We start from the raw sequence: 17,630 nt of genomic DNA on the forward strand, positions 1-17,630 counted from the left end.
TCAAATAAATGAAGTCTTAAAAAACAAGCAAGCAAAGAAACCCATGGGAGAGCCAAGAAACCCCTTCCTGTGATGCTGGTAGACCGTAGTTAGTGGCAAGCTGACCAGTCTGATCTCTCCACGTCCTTAGACTCTGGGTTCTGCTTCTTGAGATGAATCTGTTTCCCACAGATTTATAAGTCTGCTTGTTTTAGAAATACCATTTGGGCTTGAACTTGCACATGCATTGATGATTCGGCTCCTCACTCGTGAAGAGTCTTAAGTAAGCAAGGCAGAGTGTGAGTATTCTAGAAAAACCCCACCTGCTCACCCCCCACCGGGTACTGTGCTCATGCTTCAGGCACTGCACGCCCATCACTGTATCTTCATGAGAGTGAGAGGTAGGTCTCCACGGGACTGCCTGCTCAGCTCCCAAGGAGAGCGCGACAGATGGTGAGTGAAGGTCATGTTTGTGAAGGTCCCAGGATGAACCCACGAGGGTCTGTCATTGGTCTGGTTTTGCAGCATGTGGTGGCCTTGATCCAGAGAGGCACCTGCGTCACAATTCCATAACCCTATCTTCCTTGGGTTTTCTCCCAAGTACAGCAGCAACATCGGCCTGCCTAACTCGAGTCATTTCATTAAGAAAGTCCTTAACACTCCAGGTCTTAGATCTAAGACGTGGAAGCTTTGTCTCCTCCTTCCCTCCATTCCCCTCCCATCTGACTGGATTCCTTTCAAAGCCACGTGTTGTCAGGCTCAGTGTCATGTCCTCCCAATCCGGACCTGGTGACTTTAAGAAACAGTCCTATAATGTGTCTTTCTTTCCCCACACGCCTCCAGGGGTGCACAGACACAGCCCAGAGTCCACCTGTCCCAGTGCAGTATGAGAGCCTGTCCCTCTGCAGTTGATGACCTTTGCATATGTGTGCGTCCAGTGATTGGGGCCTATTGACCTTCCCTGTGGAGATCCAACAAGGAAGCTACAGTGTCAGACGCAGGACCTTGTCGAGCCCTGACTGTTCTTCCCAGCAGGGCTTCCAGCTCCTTCAGCCCTCTGTGTGGAGAGGAGACTCTTGGGTCAAAATGTGCCCTGAATGGCAATGTGAGTGTCACCAATTCCAGCGTCTGGATCCTTGCTCGGCCCTTGAAAAGGCAGGCGGAGTTCTCTTTCCCAAGATGAATATGGTAACCACAGTACAAACCCTTCTCCACAGCCACTTAAGCCTTCTCTTGGTAAATATGGAAAAATGAGTCTTTCTGAATTCACTGTTGTCTGAAGAGACTTTTGAAATCTGTCCCTGCGCGCTTTCATAGGGACTCGTGCATCCTGGAGAAGTCACTTCCAGACCAATTTGGCCGCTGTCTGTCTGCTGTGGCAGGCTTTCCTGGCAAGACCATTGCTGTACACAGAATACACCTGTCAGAGAAATGGGTGGTTTCTCCTGGGATCGGTGGGGGCTTTCACGTCATTACACAGAATTAAAAACGAAAATCAAACTAAATTCAGAGGCTGTATTGTGACCCTCTTGGGAATCTGTTCCTGTCAGGATTTTTATATCCCTTGATGTAGAACATTGGATTAATGAGTTTTAGCTGTGCACATATTCCATTATGAGTGATAAGCTCAGGCATATTGACACAGCAAGTCCCCTTTCCAGATGGAGCTCAGGGACCTAAGAGGGTTTCTCTCCTCTCCCTCTGTCCTAGACGCTTAGAATCTGGATACTGCAGGCTTAATTAAGTGGCTTATAAATGATGTCCGGGACCCTGTTTCCAAAAACACCCCAAATCTTGATGTTCTGAGACCACTGGACTAGCAAGGACATAGGTATAAACCTGAATGTCTTGAGGCTACACGACCCCTGGGTACCACATAGCCCAGTAAAACTGGGTTCAACAAGGAACACACCTCCCCAGAGCCATCCGTACTGCCCCACTCCCTGCTGTTCCGGCATATTAGCCACCAGTCTCAGCCACCTGCTGACCTTCTCTGAGAAGGATCCAGGCTTGCTGATAGGGTGCCAAACAAGTTCTCCAAAAAAGTACACTGCTCAGTGATAACACTTGTGTTGGCAGCAACAGCCCTGAAGAAACATGCTGTTCCGCGTATCACCAAGGATGCTGACCCGCGGTGATGTCCACAGCTCCAGGTGTCCCCCGTGTAAAAGGAGGAAGAATGTTTATTCTGCTTTTACTTCAATTCTGAAAATATTTACAGGAGTTGCTGAGAGGAAAAACTTCATTAGTGTCACAGGTGTCAGAGAAGTAAATTCCTAGGAGACAGAGGATGGCATTTGGACTACGCATAGATTGGAGAGAGAAATAAATAATGAGGTGCAGGCAAACACTTCCCAGTGTGGGCTCCTCAGAGCTGGAAGATACTATGTCCTACCACTTGGAATCGTGTGTGCGTGCCCGCCTCTGTGATGGGGAGGAAGTTCCGGAGAGAAAGGAAAGCATTGGGTCCCAAAGACCAACGTGACTCCCACATGCCCAAGTTCCTCCTTCCCTGGCTTGTCTTCATTTGCTGGCAATGGGGAGCTCCTTTCAAACAGTGATAATGTGGGACGTGGCAGGACCAGGACAGATGTGGCTGTGGCTGTGACTCAAATGTGACTCCCAGCTCTAGAACTTCTTCTGGTTCACAGGCTGGACAGTGGATATTAATGAAAGTCTCTGCCTCTCTACCTCATGGGTATAATGATTCGGTGAGAGCCTCCTTGTCTTCATAGCACCTGTCGTAGAATAAGCACTCAGTGACAGCTAGAAAAAAGTCACTGAACCTCTCTCTGCTTCAGTTTCCACCTCAGTAAGAGAAATAATAATGACTCTGACAAGTTATCCCCAGAATTAAATGAAAACAGTGAAGGCAAAGCGGTTATTAGCACTAGCAGGTGTTTAATACGTGGCAGTTCTTGGGACAAATGATTACTCCAGCTGTTACTGCGGATGAATGGGACCCAAGCCGAGCTGCACGGGTGCCACCTTTCCGCACAGGTGACAGCTGGCCAGCAGAGCACCACAGATCAGTTAGAGAGGCAACGCCTGCAGACAGACGGTGTGCAGACTGGAAGCCCTCAGGCCTAGGACTCTTTCCCATCCCGCCCAGCAGCCCTCAAGTCCACTACGCTGGCTTGTAAGGTGACCCTCAGTGGAGGGAGACTCGTGATCACCTCTCCAGCACCATGTGTTGCCAGTGACATCTTGGAAGAGACTGAAGCCGAACGGGGTAGGTGTGGCCCAGACGGCAGGTTCAATGGTTGTGATGCTGTTTGAGCTCGAGGTCATCCTAGAATTCTCTCTCTAGGCCCAAGAAGAAAAACGTATGCTGGGAAATTGTGTGAGGCAGAAGAGTCACAGTGGAATTGAGTTGGAAATGTGCAGCCTCAACACACCATGAATTCAATCTCAAGGCATGCTGCGGGCTATAATTCTTGGAAGTCCTTCGAGATGCCTTAACTCTGCTTAAAATGAGACCTGTTCACAGTGGGCTTGTGGCCACTGCATGCTGCACATCAAAAACCATTATTTCCATCCGTATCTGAGTTCCAACAGTTTTCACAAACCAATGTCTCTCTATTCTTTTCAGAATGACTCTGTCGTGCTAGAATTTCTTTCGGAGGTACTTTTGTTTTCTTCAGTGCTCTGAAGTGTGAAGTCTACATAATTTGCTAAATGCATCATGTTTGCATATGCATAAGCCAGTTACCTCCAAATCACCATCTCCTGCCTGCACTAGTGGCTGGTGCTTAAAGAAAATGAAGCTTAATTTTCTGTAAGCAGCGTTCCATGGTTTCCAAATAAGCTCGCGGAAACACAGATAAACGAAATTACTTAGAGGTAACTCTGCAGACAGGAGTGAGAAGCCAGTGGTGAAACCAGTCAGGTGTGTGGGCTCGTTCGAGCATCCCTCAGTCACAACATACAAAGAAACAGGAAAATGGGATGCCAGGGACCACTGGCTGCTGCCAGCCTGGCTGTAGGCCACTGTGTTTGTAGTTGGGTTAGTGCCAGTTGGTGCCAGTCTGGAAGCCCATGGGCCTCATTTCAGACTATGGACCCTTGAACTCAGAGCTGCCAGGCTTCCTTATAATTCCTTTGCTTGGGACAAGGGAGTGTGCATGGTATTTGTGCCGGGAGAGTCAGGCCATCCTTTCCCATAAGCAAGTCAGCATGGGTAGAAGGAAGAGCCTGGCTTGAGTCATTCAGTCCAGGGTTCAAAGGCCAGCCTTGGCCTGTGTGTGTGTGTGTGTGTGTGTGTGTGTGTGTGTGTGTGTGTGTTGGGGGCACTGGAGGTGAGAATGGGCGAGGTCTCCCACATGACTGTCTTGGTATTCTCCAATGTGAAGTGGAGAATAGGATCACCTTCCCAGGCATCCTGAGGCTTCATGGACACAGTATGTGTCTCCACATACACTCAACGTAATTGAGTCAGGCTCATGTGCATGTCTCCCGCCTCTTCCCCCAACGCAGTCTGGTCTTCTTTGGGCTGGGAGTTACTTGTCTTGGTGGTAGTTAGGGCTGGCTCTCCCCTGCATCCATTCTCAGTGGCACACGACCAGCCACTTTGTTACTTGACCTGTTCATCGTGCTTATTCTTGGTGTTTGTAGGGTGGTGGGGGCACTGTGGTCACAGAGCTCCGGGTACTCCTGTTATTTTCATGGTGCCTCAGCAAACATACGTCCTTGCCTACTGGTAACCAGACACTCTACCATGAACTGGGGATAATTACACTCGGGACGACTGCAGAATCCTTGCCACATCGGCTCTTAAGGTCCAGAAGGAACAAAACAGGTTGTGGCATAGCATGGAAAAGCAGACCGGAAGTTGGAGGCCCTGGGGATGCCCCAGAGGGGGGCAGTCAGGTCCTCCTGGAGGGTGTTGGGAAGATGCTACAGATGAACACATAATTGAACCGAACCTTGGTTCTCCAGGAAAGAGCGTTTGGGGAAAAAAAGCAGCTTGGGTCTTCATCATTAAAATTCTACCAATTCAGTAGAGGGAACATGCTCTCCTTTTACAAATAAGGAGAGAGGAGGCTGCGCGCCAGGCAGGGGCAGTGTCTTCATCATCTCTGCATCCCCCGGAGTGTCTGACTCAGGGAGTGCTGGAATTGATCACAGGGCAGGGTAGAGACTAGCACATAGATTGTGTTGATTTAAAAAATCCAGAGTTTAGGGATTGCTTTTCCCCTTCGGGTTAAAAAGGAAACGTTAGCACGTGGCCTTGGAACTGATGGGGTGGCACGCGCTCTCCTGAGTTGCACGGCTCCCAGGACTCCCGCGGTCACAGCACTGAGGCCTTTTCCTACCTCAGAGCCCTCCCCCAGCACTGCATCTATTCCTTGCTTTGTTCATTTGTTCTTCCGGTCAGCAAAACTCACCTGGACACCTGTGGTTTTGGGCCTTGAGCTCAGCGCCGAGGAGACAGAGGGCTTTGTGGGGGAGACAGACAAGGAGCAGACTTTAATTTTCCAGGGAGGTACAGACTGACATCACAACGGAAGAGTATTTCAAGGAATACAGGAATTCTCCCTCACGTTCTGGCTACAGCCTGTCCAGCTGCCCCTTTCCATAAAACAGGCCATTCTTACTAGTTTATTGTATATCCTTGAAGGGTTCTTGATGTATCTTGAAGTAACAAGTTCAGCTTCTCAGTTTCTCCCTTTTAGCACAGATAGTAGCATGTGATACACTTCAGTTTTTTAACTTAAGTTATCTTAGAAATCCTTGGGTCTCATACATGTAGCTGTTAAGAGTTTTTCATCGAGCGGATGTACTATAATTGATTTAACCATAGACATGTCAGTTATTTTCAGCCTTTTGCTATTTCAAGTAATGTAATGGATAGCCATATATAGGTTACTTCAAATGCACATTTATGCATACTTGCAGAGTAAAGTCCCACAGGGAAATTTTAGAGTCAAAACTTATCTAGCAACTGGGGGGTGCCTGGGTGGCTCAGTGGGTTAAGTGTCTGACTCTTGGTTTTGGCTCAGAACATGATCTCAGGGTTGTGAGATCAAGCCCTGTGTCCAGCTCCACACTCAGTACGGAGTCTGCTTGTCCCTCTCCCTCTTCTCCTCCCCCTAATCATCCATGCTCACTCTCTCTCTCAGACAAATGATATTTCCTCTAGTGTCTCCTCCTCTGTGAGTTCTTGTATACTGTTTAATCTTCTTTCTTCATAAAGAAGATTGTTTCACTTTAATTCATGGTATCATACTTGGTCCACATTTTCACCTTTTCCAACTTTCCTGCTGAGTGTCCCATGCCAAGTTTTGGTGCTCTTTTCCGGTTTCTTCATGTATTATATAAATGAACATGTCAGCATCTTTAAAAAAAACAAAAAACAAAAAACTATTATTGGAATAAGTTAGACTTGGCCGGCCTGCAGGTTTCAAAGGGAGTGCAGTAGATGGAAAGGAGGAACTCATCTGTCTTTGTAGATTCCAGGTACAAAAGCATCTGCTTCACAGAGTCACCTGTGAAAGAGGGCTTCCTGATAAAATGGCTGCTCTGTGTGGTTTTGGTGCCTTTTTTTTTTTTTTTTTAATCTTTTTCTATGAAACAGCTCTGTCCATCCTTTCTCCAGTTCTTTTGCTAAAACTGAAGCTGAACTTTGAAGTTAGCCTCTTGCCTATAGAAATAACAATTTCTGAGACCAGCTGCCCTAGGCCACTTCGTTCTTTTTCTGCCTTTTTATTGATTTTTCTTCCTGTGCAGCTTCTGCTTGATCTGTACCCCATCCTTTCCTTTAGATCCCTTAGTCCTTACTGGGCAGGAAATATTGGTCTGTGACTTCAGGAGGAGCCCTTTGCCTGTCAGAAACATATCTTTGTTTTGTTTTGTTTTTGTTTTTGTTTTATTGGCCCTGGACATTTTACTTCTCTCTGGGTGACTTCTTCTATGTTGTTGGAAGTTTGGGATTCTATGTCTCTCTTGTAGTTTCAGTAAAAATGTAGTTGATGGTTATATTCTGTCTATATTGTTGATTATATGGTATTCAGGAGGGGAAGAGGGATATTGCTAGCTTTGTCATGCTGCCTTGTTAGATACTAGGTCTCTAAACAGGCAGTTTTGATCAAAGACAGGCTTTCTAGCTCTAGAAATAATAGTGGCTACTGTTTCATCTCTGCCCGGCACAAGGTCCTCTCGGAACCCACAGGATGTCCCGTGGGGCTGGGATACCATCTTCTTTTCTTGCTGGGTCTCTATACCCGTTCACGCCCTCAGGCTTCCAGAGTGGAGGTAAAGCTAGAGTGTGTTACACAGTCTGAAGGGTGAGAAGACCAGTGAGTCAAACACTGAACCTGGCAGGATTTAGGATAGCTTAAGACACCCTTTATGGTTTCTAGAGGCAGTTCCTCCTCAGATTCTGCTGTATCTCTCTGGATTGTCTGTCAGTTTGTCTACCAGAAGGATGAAAATGAAGATGCCAGGCCATGTCTTCTCCAGGCATGCTTAGGACCATTCTGTTCTGGCCTCAGTCCCACATGGGAGTTTTTAATCCCAGCTCCAACCTCTACCCTCTTACTTGAGACTCTGGCAGCCCTGGAGGCTCTACTGGACCTTTGTCACAAGAAGGGTGACATCCCATCAGTCCATATACCCATGTCACCATCTCCTCTGGTTGAGGAGAGGGGGCAGTGGTGAGAGGAAATAAACTAAGAAGAGCTCATGTGTCTCTGTATTTGGCCATCTACCTGGTCCCCCACCTAATTGTGAACGAAGGTACACTGGCAGCCCCAGGTTCCACACACGTCCTAGACCATTAGGATCAGATCTCCAGTCCCAAGCTTGGCGTTCATGTCCTCCACAAATCCTTTGTGGCTTCCTGGCCCATTAAATAACAATATAAGTGTATTTCATGTTTAAGAGTAAAAACATACATATGCGTACTGATGCCTTAGGTGGTGAAAAACATTAAAACTTAAATTACATTCAATAATGCCCAGATTTGAATGCTGAATTTGAGTGGGTTAAACTGGACACAAAGTGCCAAGTAGGTGTGGAGATGCATCTTCTTTGTGCCCTAAAACAACATTTTCTGCTTAATTGGTTAAGCATCTGACACTTTATTTCAGCTCTGGTCGTAATCTGATCATCATGAGATCAAGCCCCATGTCAGGGTTGGCACTGGGTATGGAGCCTGCTTCAGATTCTCCCCTCTCTCTGCCCCTCCCCCTTGTTCCTGCTCTTGCTTTTGCTCTCTCAAAAAAAAAGAGGGGGGTTGTTTCTGTCTCTAAAACCTCTTGAAGATTTAGGTTTATATATGCAGGGTGAAAAGCAGGGTTGGCATTTCCAACCAATGGTTTGCACTTCCACCTTTTTTTTTTTTTTTTTTTTAAATACCCTGCAGTATAGAAAAGGCTATGGATTTTATCTGAAGCTTTAAAAGTTTATTTCATCTAGCTAACCTCCCTGCTCTTGATTATTCAGTGGGAAAAATAAGTGTTACTCTGCTAATGCACATTTACAAATGTTGTGTAAGTTCTAAATGTATTTCTTTTTCCAGATGAAGGATTATCATTTGAATCAAGGGAAACATTAAAGTCTCCTCAAATCAGGTTACTAAGGATAGTTGTAATGGGGTTAATGGGGGAAATTTATCCATCTTTGCTTGTAGGTTCTACCATTAATTAGTTTAACTCATTTTCCTCCAAGTTTCATGTCAGTATTTTAAGCTCTTGCAAAGACTGCTTTTTAAGAAGGACTTTATTAGCAAGCCTCTGAATAAGGAGGCCCTAATTCCTTTGCTCAGCCCCGTTTTTGCATAAAATGGTATTTCTCCCAGGACAAGAGAACATGCACATAGGCTGGTGTTTTAGGCCCTGAAAAGTAAAAACTGGATTTACATGTAATAACACAATTTAATTTGAGCAGGTGTAAGCTGGCTCAGATCTCTGTTAGATGATCTCCAATTAGAAATAGGGATTCACCTCATGTAAGCTGTAGAAATCCCCTGGGGAAACATCAGTTGTCTTTCTGGTCACCAAATCGGCTTAGGCTGGGAGTTGATTTCCCATTCAGTCTCTCTGAGTTCCTCAGAAGGGAAGGTGGGCGTGGCTGCCTGCTGGATTTCTGAAAGCTTAATCTTCCCAGCAAATCCTCACTGCAACTAGGTGAGGTTGATACTCTTAGGATCCCTCTCTTACCTATTTAAAAAAAAAAAAAAAAAAAAAAGAGGCCTGGAGAAGAGCAGAGACTTTAGTGGAGAACAACAGCTCAGGCCCTGAGAGCTGGGATTCCAACCCAGGGCTGTCAGACCCGCAAGCCACAGGACCACCCGCCTGTCTGCATGCTCCGGAAGGAGTGCCGGTCTGCTCCAGCTCAGGCACACACCTCATGATCTTTATCTGGTGGAAGAGGCTCCAGGCCTGCTGGGGAATGGGAGCACGAGCAGGGCCAGGCAGCTGGGGTTGTGGAATGAGAGCCCATCAAGTGACCTTCAGATTCAGGGACCTGGATTTGAATCTCCAATTTGCTATTTGCCATCTGTAGGACCTGGGAGGTGTCACTCGACCTCTAGAAAAAAAAACAGAGGAAAATCACACCTTCCTGGCTAGCTTCAGGGAGACATCTGATTAGAAAATGCCACACGTGTGATCTTGATTTCCGTACTTTGCCCTCTGGTGGATCACGGGGCTGCCCCGTGTCCGCAAACACCGACCGTACGAGAACCAGGAGCTCCAGAGTGCTAAGTGTCTTCTTCCAGTGCAGTCTTCCCATGATGCTCCGAGCTCCCCGTGCTACATCTGCCCATGAGGAAGCTGCAAATGGGAACAGTCACTCAGCTGCTCGCAGCTGGCACGGCTGAGCACACCTAGCTAGAATCAACCCTCTCCTCTGTGAGTTCCAGTTTACTAGAGCGTATGTTCCCGGGGGATGGAGCCTTGCTCCCTTTCCCGCTCAAGCTCCCAAAGAAGGGCAGCACCACTGCTTATCATTTCGACACACATCCCCAGCCCTGAGCCACTTGCTGTGTGCTCAGCGTGCCGCCCCACGCCCACTCGGGAGGAGGAGCCTGCATGTCCCTGAGGATGACATGGTGTCCTTGTGGTCGCTCCCATCCTGGCTCTGCTCACCTCTAATCTCTGCCCTGAAGAGGGCTCAGCTGGACTTCCTACAGGAGGTGCTAACTGCGCTCACTCACTGTGTACTGATGCAGTGTTGCTCTGAGTAAGTAATTAAGCATGACAGCACCTAGGAGGGCTGAAGGAGATTACTTTCAAAGGTCTCCATTTCTGAGAAGGCCTCCTGGCCTGCTCCAGAGGGATCCCCTGGTCTGGCCCAACTCCTTAATTACTTTCAGAGGCACTAAAGTTTAAATTAAATTCTAGCTGTTTTCCTATTAACTGCTTCCAGGACCCTGAGCTAAGCATTGGGTGAGGCGTGGGTGGCAGAAGGCAGTGGGTCCGTGTGACAGGTGGCGTGTTTCCTTGTTTGGCTCTTTAGCTGAAGGATTTCATGAGTGCCAAACGTCTGCCAATAATTGGTGCCCTGGCAGAGGTTTACAGGTGGCCTACAATGCTTGCCTATTGGATTTGCCATTTTCAAACAGCCCCAATTGGGTGTTCAAATGGGGCTCCAGGTAGGATTTTAACATCCAGACACACACACACACACACACACACACACTCACTCTACTAGATACTAACACTCTAGCTGTGAATACAGAATTTCTGTCCCTACCTGCACTTTCTATCATCCAAGTATGTTTTATCCTTCTGGTTGTCTCCTTGCCTTTGGCTTTTTGTCTAATCCTCCAGGGGCCTTTATAGACAGTTTTCATCCTTCCGAGTCCTCTTAAGCCAAGCGCAGCCTGAAAGACCAGTTCCCACCTTTGGGAGCACTTTTCAAAGAAACTTGGATTTCCTGGCTCCTGCCTGCCCCCTTCTAGAACCATTACCCATTTGAAACTTCCTCACCAGCTTTTTGCTGGCCCTTGGCTTTGTCTGAAGGAGACAGGGAAGATGGCGCCATGGTGGCCGGGGCAGGCTGACCCCTCACTGGTGCTTGAGAAGCAGCCTTCCCTCTCCCTCAGGACCTACTGGCCAGGCTCACTGCCCCACAAGCAGATACTAATAGATGAGAGCATCCTTTCTTCCTTCCTCAGGACCTCACCCGGATTGCAGAAACCCTGGGACAGCTTCTCGGCCCTCTTGTATTAGCACCAGTGCCTCCTTTTCAAGCCTATCACTTGGGTCACTCATTCTGTCCTCCTGTTTTGTTTGAACACTGTCTGCATTCCGAGCCAGTCTAGCCCCAAGCGCCTTAAAGCTCCAGGCCTTGGGTGGAGTGGAGAGATGGTGCCCTGGTGGAGAAGCGATCCCGTTTTCTTCCCTGGGCTATCTCCCTTCCACGGAGGTCATGTGTGCCTTATTTACACTTGCTGATTGCATTTTGTTCATATTTTCCAAACAGACAGGAGAAGTCCACTGGGAGAGCACCAAATTACCTGGGCCCTTCTCTGCCCAAGCGCTGTGCTTTCCTGGGGGAGAAAGCTGTCTTTTTGTACATTTTGGAGTAATGTGCAGTGGCACTCTACTTTTCTCTAATGAAGCCCCAGCGGCTGCACATGTGATCCATGCTTCTGGGAGCATAACAGGAAGGCTGCGTGCTCCTTCCGCAGGACCGCTGTTCTCACGCCAAAGCTAATGAAGGCAGAGCCTGAATTCATCCCCGTAATGCACAGCCGGCTGCCTCACGTGCATCATTGGCAGAGCTCCCTTTACATGGGAGGGCCTGATGTTTTGATTTTTTCTAACCCAGAAAATGGACCCAGTCAATTAGTTGCCTCAGTTAGTACTGGTTCCCCACCAGGCCAGTCAATGCAGGGAGCCAGTCTAGTACCCAGGGGCGGCCCAGCAAGTAACAGCCTGGATCCAGATCCTGTCACTGTCCCTAGATGACTGTGTGACTTAGGGAGCTTGGAACCAGGCTGCTCGTGCATTCCCGTTTCCTTTTAATACCTACATTTTGAAAACCTATATATCCACCCTTGATAAGTGCTGAGAATACAGGCAAAGGGAATCATCGTGCAGCTTTTCTCTTCAGGAGAAGGCAGACATCTGTTACAAGCTGAATCCTGTGGACTTGTACTGACCCACCTACAAAATAAGTAAAGGAGAGATAATATTTTCCGTATCACAAGCATCTCCTGAGGCTTGAAAAGAAGTGCACGAGGATAAAATGGTAAAGCGTTGTGCAGACAGTTCGGATATGGGAAGAGGAACATAAATTTGTTAAGTCCCTGCTATACGCCAGGAGCTGTGAGCTTTCTTTTGCGGATATAACCATATTCCATGCGACAGTGCTAGGAGCTGAGCTTTATTATGCCATTTTGCAGACGGATAAATTGAAGTTTGCAAAAGGCAACAAGAGGGTCACGTTATGTAGAGTTAGTAAGTATGTGTCGAGAGCATTCCTCATGCTGGGTACCGGCTGCCCAGGATGACGGGCCTTAGGAGCTGAGCCTGACTCAGGGCTGTTTTATGCTGCCTCTCTCTAGAGAGGAAGAGGGGCCGTGAAGGAGAAAGTACGGGTATGCTGAATGCCACCCAAGGACTGAGACGCTGAAAGTCCCTAAGAGGGGAAAATCCTCCCATGAGATCTGATGGGGGAAATTGGCATTAGCGAGACAAGGAGATTAGGGGGCTCAGGATGGAGCAGCATCTGGAAAGGACGGTGAGGGACGGTCCAGAGCCCAGGAAAGAGAGGAGGGAGACCAGAGGTGGCCCAGGGCACCGTGATCAATACACAGGCCACATGAAGGGTATGGATTTGCTGGCAGAGGGTTGAGGAGCCTCTGAGAAGATGAAAGTGGGGAAAACACAGGAGACCAATTAGGATCCCGATCCAGTTTTCTTGGTGGGAGGTTCTGGTGGGGATGATGGGAGTGGAGACAGTGGAGCCAGCAAGAAAGTGGGGAACCTTCTGTAGGGATCTGGGACACTTCCGTGGTGTGTGCCCTACAGACAGGAGGGCCTAGTAGTGCCATTTGCCGACCACAGGGGAGGCGGGGATGCAGCCTACACTCCAGCCATGCTGGAACAGACTGAGATCCTGTGAAAAAGTAACCTGTGGGAATAGGCAGGCAACACACAGTCCGTGATGAACAGGAGGCTGACAGCGACACTGGGTGGAGGGCAGGAGGGGAGAGAAGGAGAGGTAGGGAGCAAGAGGACAGGCGGGCCTCATTCACTCTGGAAGGTAACCCAGTGGCCCAGGGGATCAGGTCCTAGCCTTTGTGAACTGAGTCCTCTCCCAGGACAACACTCTCTTTTTCTGAGGATGCTGAGGCCGGTGGCCTGAGGACCAGCTTCTGTCACCAGGAGGAGAGGAGAGCTCAGATTCCCTTGAGAAATCACAAGGATCGCTCCACCTTAGGACACCAAGTGAAAATGGCAGGTGGATTTGGTTTTATAAAGATTTTCTTTTCCCCCAAAAGTTATTTTTCCCCAGGAAGGAGTTGAGTGTGTGGGAGGTACTCTTTGAGTCCCCCATTTCTGAAAACATCAATCCTCCGTTCATCCCTTTATCAGGGGCTCTGATAGGCCCCTTAAAAGGCAACCATCCTTCCCCCTCCCCAACCTCCCCATTCACTGCCAGCGTGTCTTTTGTGGCTAGAATCCCCAATCTGAACAAACAGTGCTCTGCAGGCTGTCATCTTTATTTTTCTCTCTGGGATGTGTCTAGCTCCAGGCCAGCTGGGCCAGACTTTGTCCCCATGAGGACCATTCAGTGGAGGACACAGCAAGTGAATAGGGCCCACTAATTGAGTGCCTCCTATCTCTGTCCAGGCTTTCTGATCTCTCTCCACCCAAGCCAGGGGTGTCTCGCTGGTGCGCTTTTCCCTGAGTGACACATTGGCTCTTTTGAGATTCCAGTGCCTGATTCCATCAGCCATCCAGAGCCTGTGTACTTTGGAAAGCCTGTGGGAAATTCAGCAGTCTTCTAAAGATATAGATTACCTGCACATCTGTCAGGGTTTAGTTAAACATGACTGACTAATTTATCCTGCAGTGTAAGACGGGGATTCATTTCCTTTGCAAGTTGACTTGGCAATTTTCTCTGCTCAGAGAACATTTAGAATAGATGGTGTGCATGGCAATTGAGAAGAAATAGATGCTATTAATTTTCCATTTTCAAATGTAAGATTGACTCTAGAGCCCGCATCCCACTCCCATCAGGAAAACAGACCACATCCTTTCTTGATTTGAGCTGCTTGGCATCTGAAGAGTCATGAAAGTGAGGGCTCTATCCCAAGCTTCTGAGTTGGGGCTGTCAGTCGGTGTGTCTGTGTGGATCTGCTCCTGGGTGAGCCCATGAGTCCCGACCCCTTCCTGGCTGTGTGCGTGGCTTAGCAGAAGATTCTGGTTCCCGGCTTGAGCAGGCATGGGTTCTTCCTCAGCCCCTCTTTATACTCCAAAGGTGTTGGGGTGGGAGGGCTGGAGGAGGCATTCCATTGAGCAGTTGAGCATCTGCCTCTTGGTTCCGCCTCAGGTCACATGATCTCAGGGTCATAAGATCTTGATCTCTCTCCCCCTCCCCCGTGCACATATGCGCCCGCACGCTCTCTCTCTAAAACACACAAACACAATTGAAAAACACCAAAGGGAAGGAGTAGAGGTATCAGATATTAGGATATCATGATGAACCTCCAAAAAGTTGGAGTTCCCAAAGGGATAGCTGATGTCATCCACTATTTTCTGGCACTTGGGAAACCCTCTGTAGCTGTTCTGTCCCCCATGGTGTCCCCACCCACGGGTGACTGTTTGGCACATGATGGGGGTGGGTGAGATCAGAACACTGCATTTTAACTATTTTACTTACTTAAATTATTGTTCATATAAATAGGCACATCTGGCTAATGGCAACTGGACTAGATCGTACAAGTATCCATTTTCCCCAATCTCTTATGCGGACAAAGCCAGTTTCGTGGAGGTGCATTTGTCTTCTTGGTTTTCTGAGTGCTGTGATGAGTGCTCTGAGCTTACCTGCAAACCTTCCATTAAATCGTAGCTGGCACACACCGAACAATTGTTATGTGCCATGTGCTTTGTAAGTCTTTCACATACTTGGTCTAACTCATGGCCACATAGTGGTATCCTGGGTTTATGGAGGAGGACACCGAGGTGCTGAGAAGTTGAGACTTGTGGGGTCACCCCGCCAGGCAGTGGTAAAGCTGGGAGTCATTCCAGGTGCTGTGAGCCGAGAGCTCTTATGCTCTGCGGCCAGTGAAGACAGTTCTGGGTACCATTTCCTGGCTGGTGTCTTAAGATGAATCATGGCCCAATTGTCAAAAGCAATGCTAAGTATCTTGAGGTCCTTAATAGCGTGCATATAAAGAATGCGTACATTCCATGCCTGGCAGGGTGTAGATCTGGGTCCTGACTGGAATGAGGAGAGAGTGGTTGGGAGAGTGGTTAGGGGAGCATTAACACTCCACAGATCCAGCCTGGGTCTGCTTACCAACTCCAGCCCCCACAATGGAGAGTCAGGAAGACCTTTACACCCGAGGTCTGGGAAGTTTGGCTCTGTTGTCGGTCAAGTTCCAAACACCAGGCTAGCTAAAGGTGGGCTTTCTTAAAAGCAAAAATGCAAAATGTAAAAATGAGGGGAAGATCTGTATGATACTATTCTTTTCTTTGGGAGACAGACAGGGGCTGATGCCTTCAATTCAGTGAGAGTATGCATTGACTGAAGGTTGGACCGGACTTTTGGCAAGACTTTCTACTCATTCATCATTGCCCCCATGCCTTTCAGTAGAGAGCCTGATGCTGGCAGTCTCTCTAGACTGTTAGAGTCCAGCCTTAATCTACATCCCATCAGCTCTGTAAGATATTCAGGACTTGGTTCTGCTTTATAATGGTGTTTTGCTTGGTTTCTGTGCTGTCTCCTGTGGGTTCAGAATTTGGGAAAAGCAATTGTTCTGGGTTTGTGTCTTTGTCCCTTCTTATTGGGATTTTGGTCTCTTGGGTTTCTAATTTCTTACCCTCCAGATGCTAAAGGCTGGTTTGTCTGCCTCTTAGAGGTGGGTCACTGTCTGGACCCTCATCAGGATTCTTTATACCCAGAATTAGGGTAATATGTGGAATGAGGATGTATTAGCCCCATTTCCAACACCACTGTTCCTCCTTTGGGGATTTTTCCCCTCAAGCCTCACGCACCCTCAGAGACCTTCACAGAGTATGCACCCCTCTACCCAAACAGGCTATTGGGGTTTCTTCTTGTTCTCAGAAGCAGTATTCCTTGGCTCCAGTTCCTATCATCTACCTTAAAAGGTGAGCCTCATAGTTAGAGATGGGCTGTGTGCCAATAGAAAGGACTCTTGCATGAAGGTGGCATGCATCTGTCTCTAGGGGAAAGTCAAGTCAGCCTACCATAAGGCCAGCAGCATAAGCCCCGCACACAAATCCCAACCTTGGGCTAAAGCAAAATTGATTGTCGTTACTGGGAACTCTTGGTGTGCCAGGCAGCCTCTTGCTGAGGACATCCGCTCTTCTGAGTGTTGATCTCTTGGCATGAGTTTAGTGGAAAATATGATCTCCAGCAAACTGTACTAGCGAGTTCTGTTGGGTTAGCAAGAGAGATCTGTTAGTCTTTGGAGGCCAGTTGCACAACCGGGAGACTGTTAGTGTTGGTTTTACCAGCTCGGAGGCAGTCCAGATTCAGTTCCGAGCAATGCTGCTTACCCTGTGGAGTCCCGGCTTTCTGTCGTGCTCCTTCCCTGTGACTGCAGCATCTTTGGGTGGTTTTCCAAGCGTGGGGAAAGTGCTGCACTGTGCTTGGAGAGGGGGGTTAGTGTTGAGCACGGCTCTGCGGGTGGCATTGCATGTTGAGAGCTAACAAGAGAAGAAAGTTGGTGGACTCACTGTTTCTTCCTTTTGCTTTTCTGCAGCCTGCACAGATAAGGAGTTGAGGAACCTCGCATCCCGCCTGAAAGACTGGTTTGGAGCCCTTCACGAGGACGCCAACAGGGTCATCAAGCCCACCAGCTCTGATGCAGCCCAAGGCAGTAAGACCACTCTGCTCTCACTAATTTATTCCAATTTATGCACCACATTTCCTTAGTTACTAGACAGCGTTGATTTAACAGTAGCCTTTTGGTGTAATCAAAGAAACACTATGTCAGATGCACACCAGTTAAAATATTTTCTTGATTCCCAAGCATTTCCCCCTCCTCCATGTAACAACTTAATTTTTAAAAGTCTGGCCACAAAACTCTCATGTGTTTAGTATAGAGACTTCGGAAAATACAAAAAGCTACCTAAGAATCCACCACTTTAACCACCATAAGCATGTTGTGGCATATACGTGAAGTTTTCTCCTTGCCACACAGGAGAAAAAAATCTGTGTCTTTGTACATGCGTACAGCACTCACCGCACCATCTGTCTGACGATCGTCAGTCACTCAGCAGCACACTCTGGCCTCCTGTGTTGAGTAGTGTTGCACTTTGTCATAGCCACCGAGAATTTCAATTACAGATAGAATGTATGTAATTAGACCTTGATTTTGGCGCACTGAAGTCGTTCCTAATGTTCAGCTCTTATAAGCAACTCTGTACAGAACATCTTCGATAATGTCTCCCCTCCTCCATCAGTGCATTGGCAGAGCCCGTATTCAGAGCCTCTTCATAACC

At 48.0% G+C, this 17,630-nt stretch overlaps 1 protein-coding gene across 1 annotated transcript in view; it reads left to right on the forward strand.

Moving 5' to 3' along the window:
• Positions 1–17,630, forward strand: part of SPOCK1 (SPARC (osteonectin), cwcv and kazal like domains proteoglycan 1) — a 500,054-nt gene that overhangs the window by 463,426 nt on the left and 18,998 nt on the right. The window contains exon 7 of the mRNA XM_032336640.1: positions 16,889–17,005. Within this exon, the coding sequence (XP_032192531.1) occupies positions 16,889–17,005 (117 nt within the window). The remainder of the gene's footprint in view (positions 1–16,888; positions 17,006–17,630) is intronic.

This window comes from Mustela erminea, chromosome 3 (genome assembly GCF_009829155.1).
Source record: "Mustela erminea isolate mMusErm1 chromosome 3, mMusErm1.Pri, whole genome shotgun sequence".
Classification (NCBI taxonomy): Eukaryota; Metazoa; Chordata; class Mammalia; order Carnivora; family Mustelidae; genus Mustela; species Mustela erminea.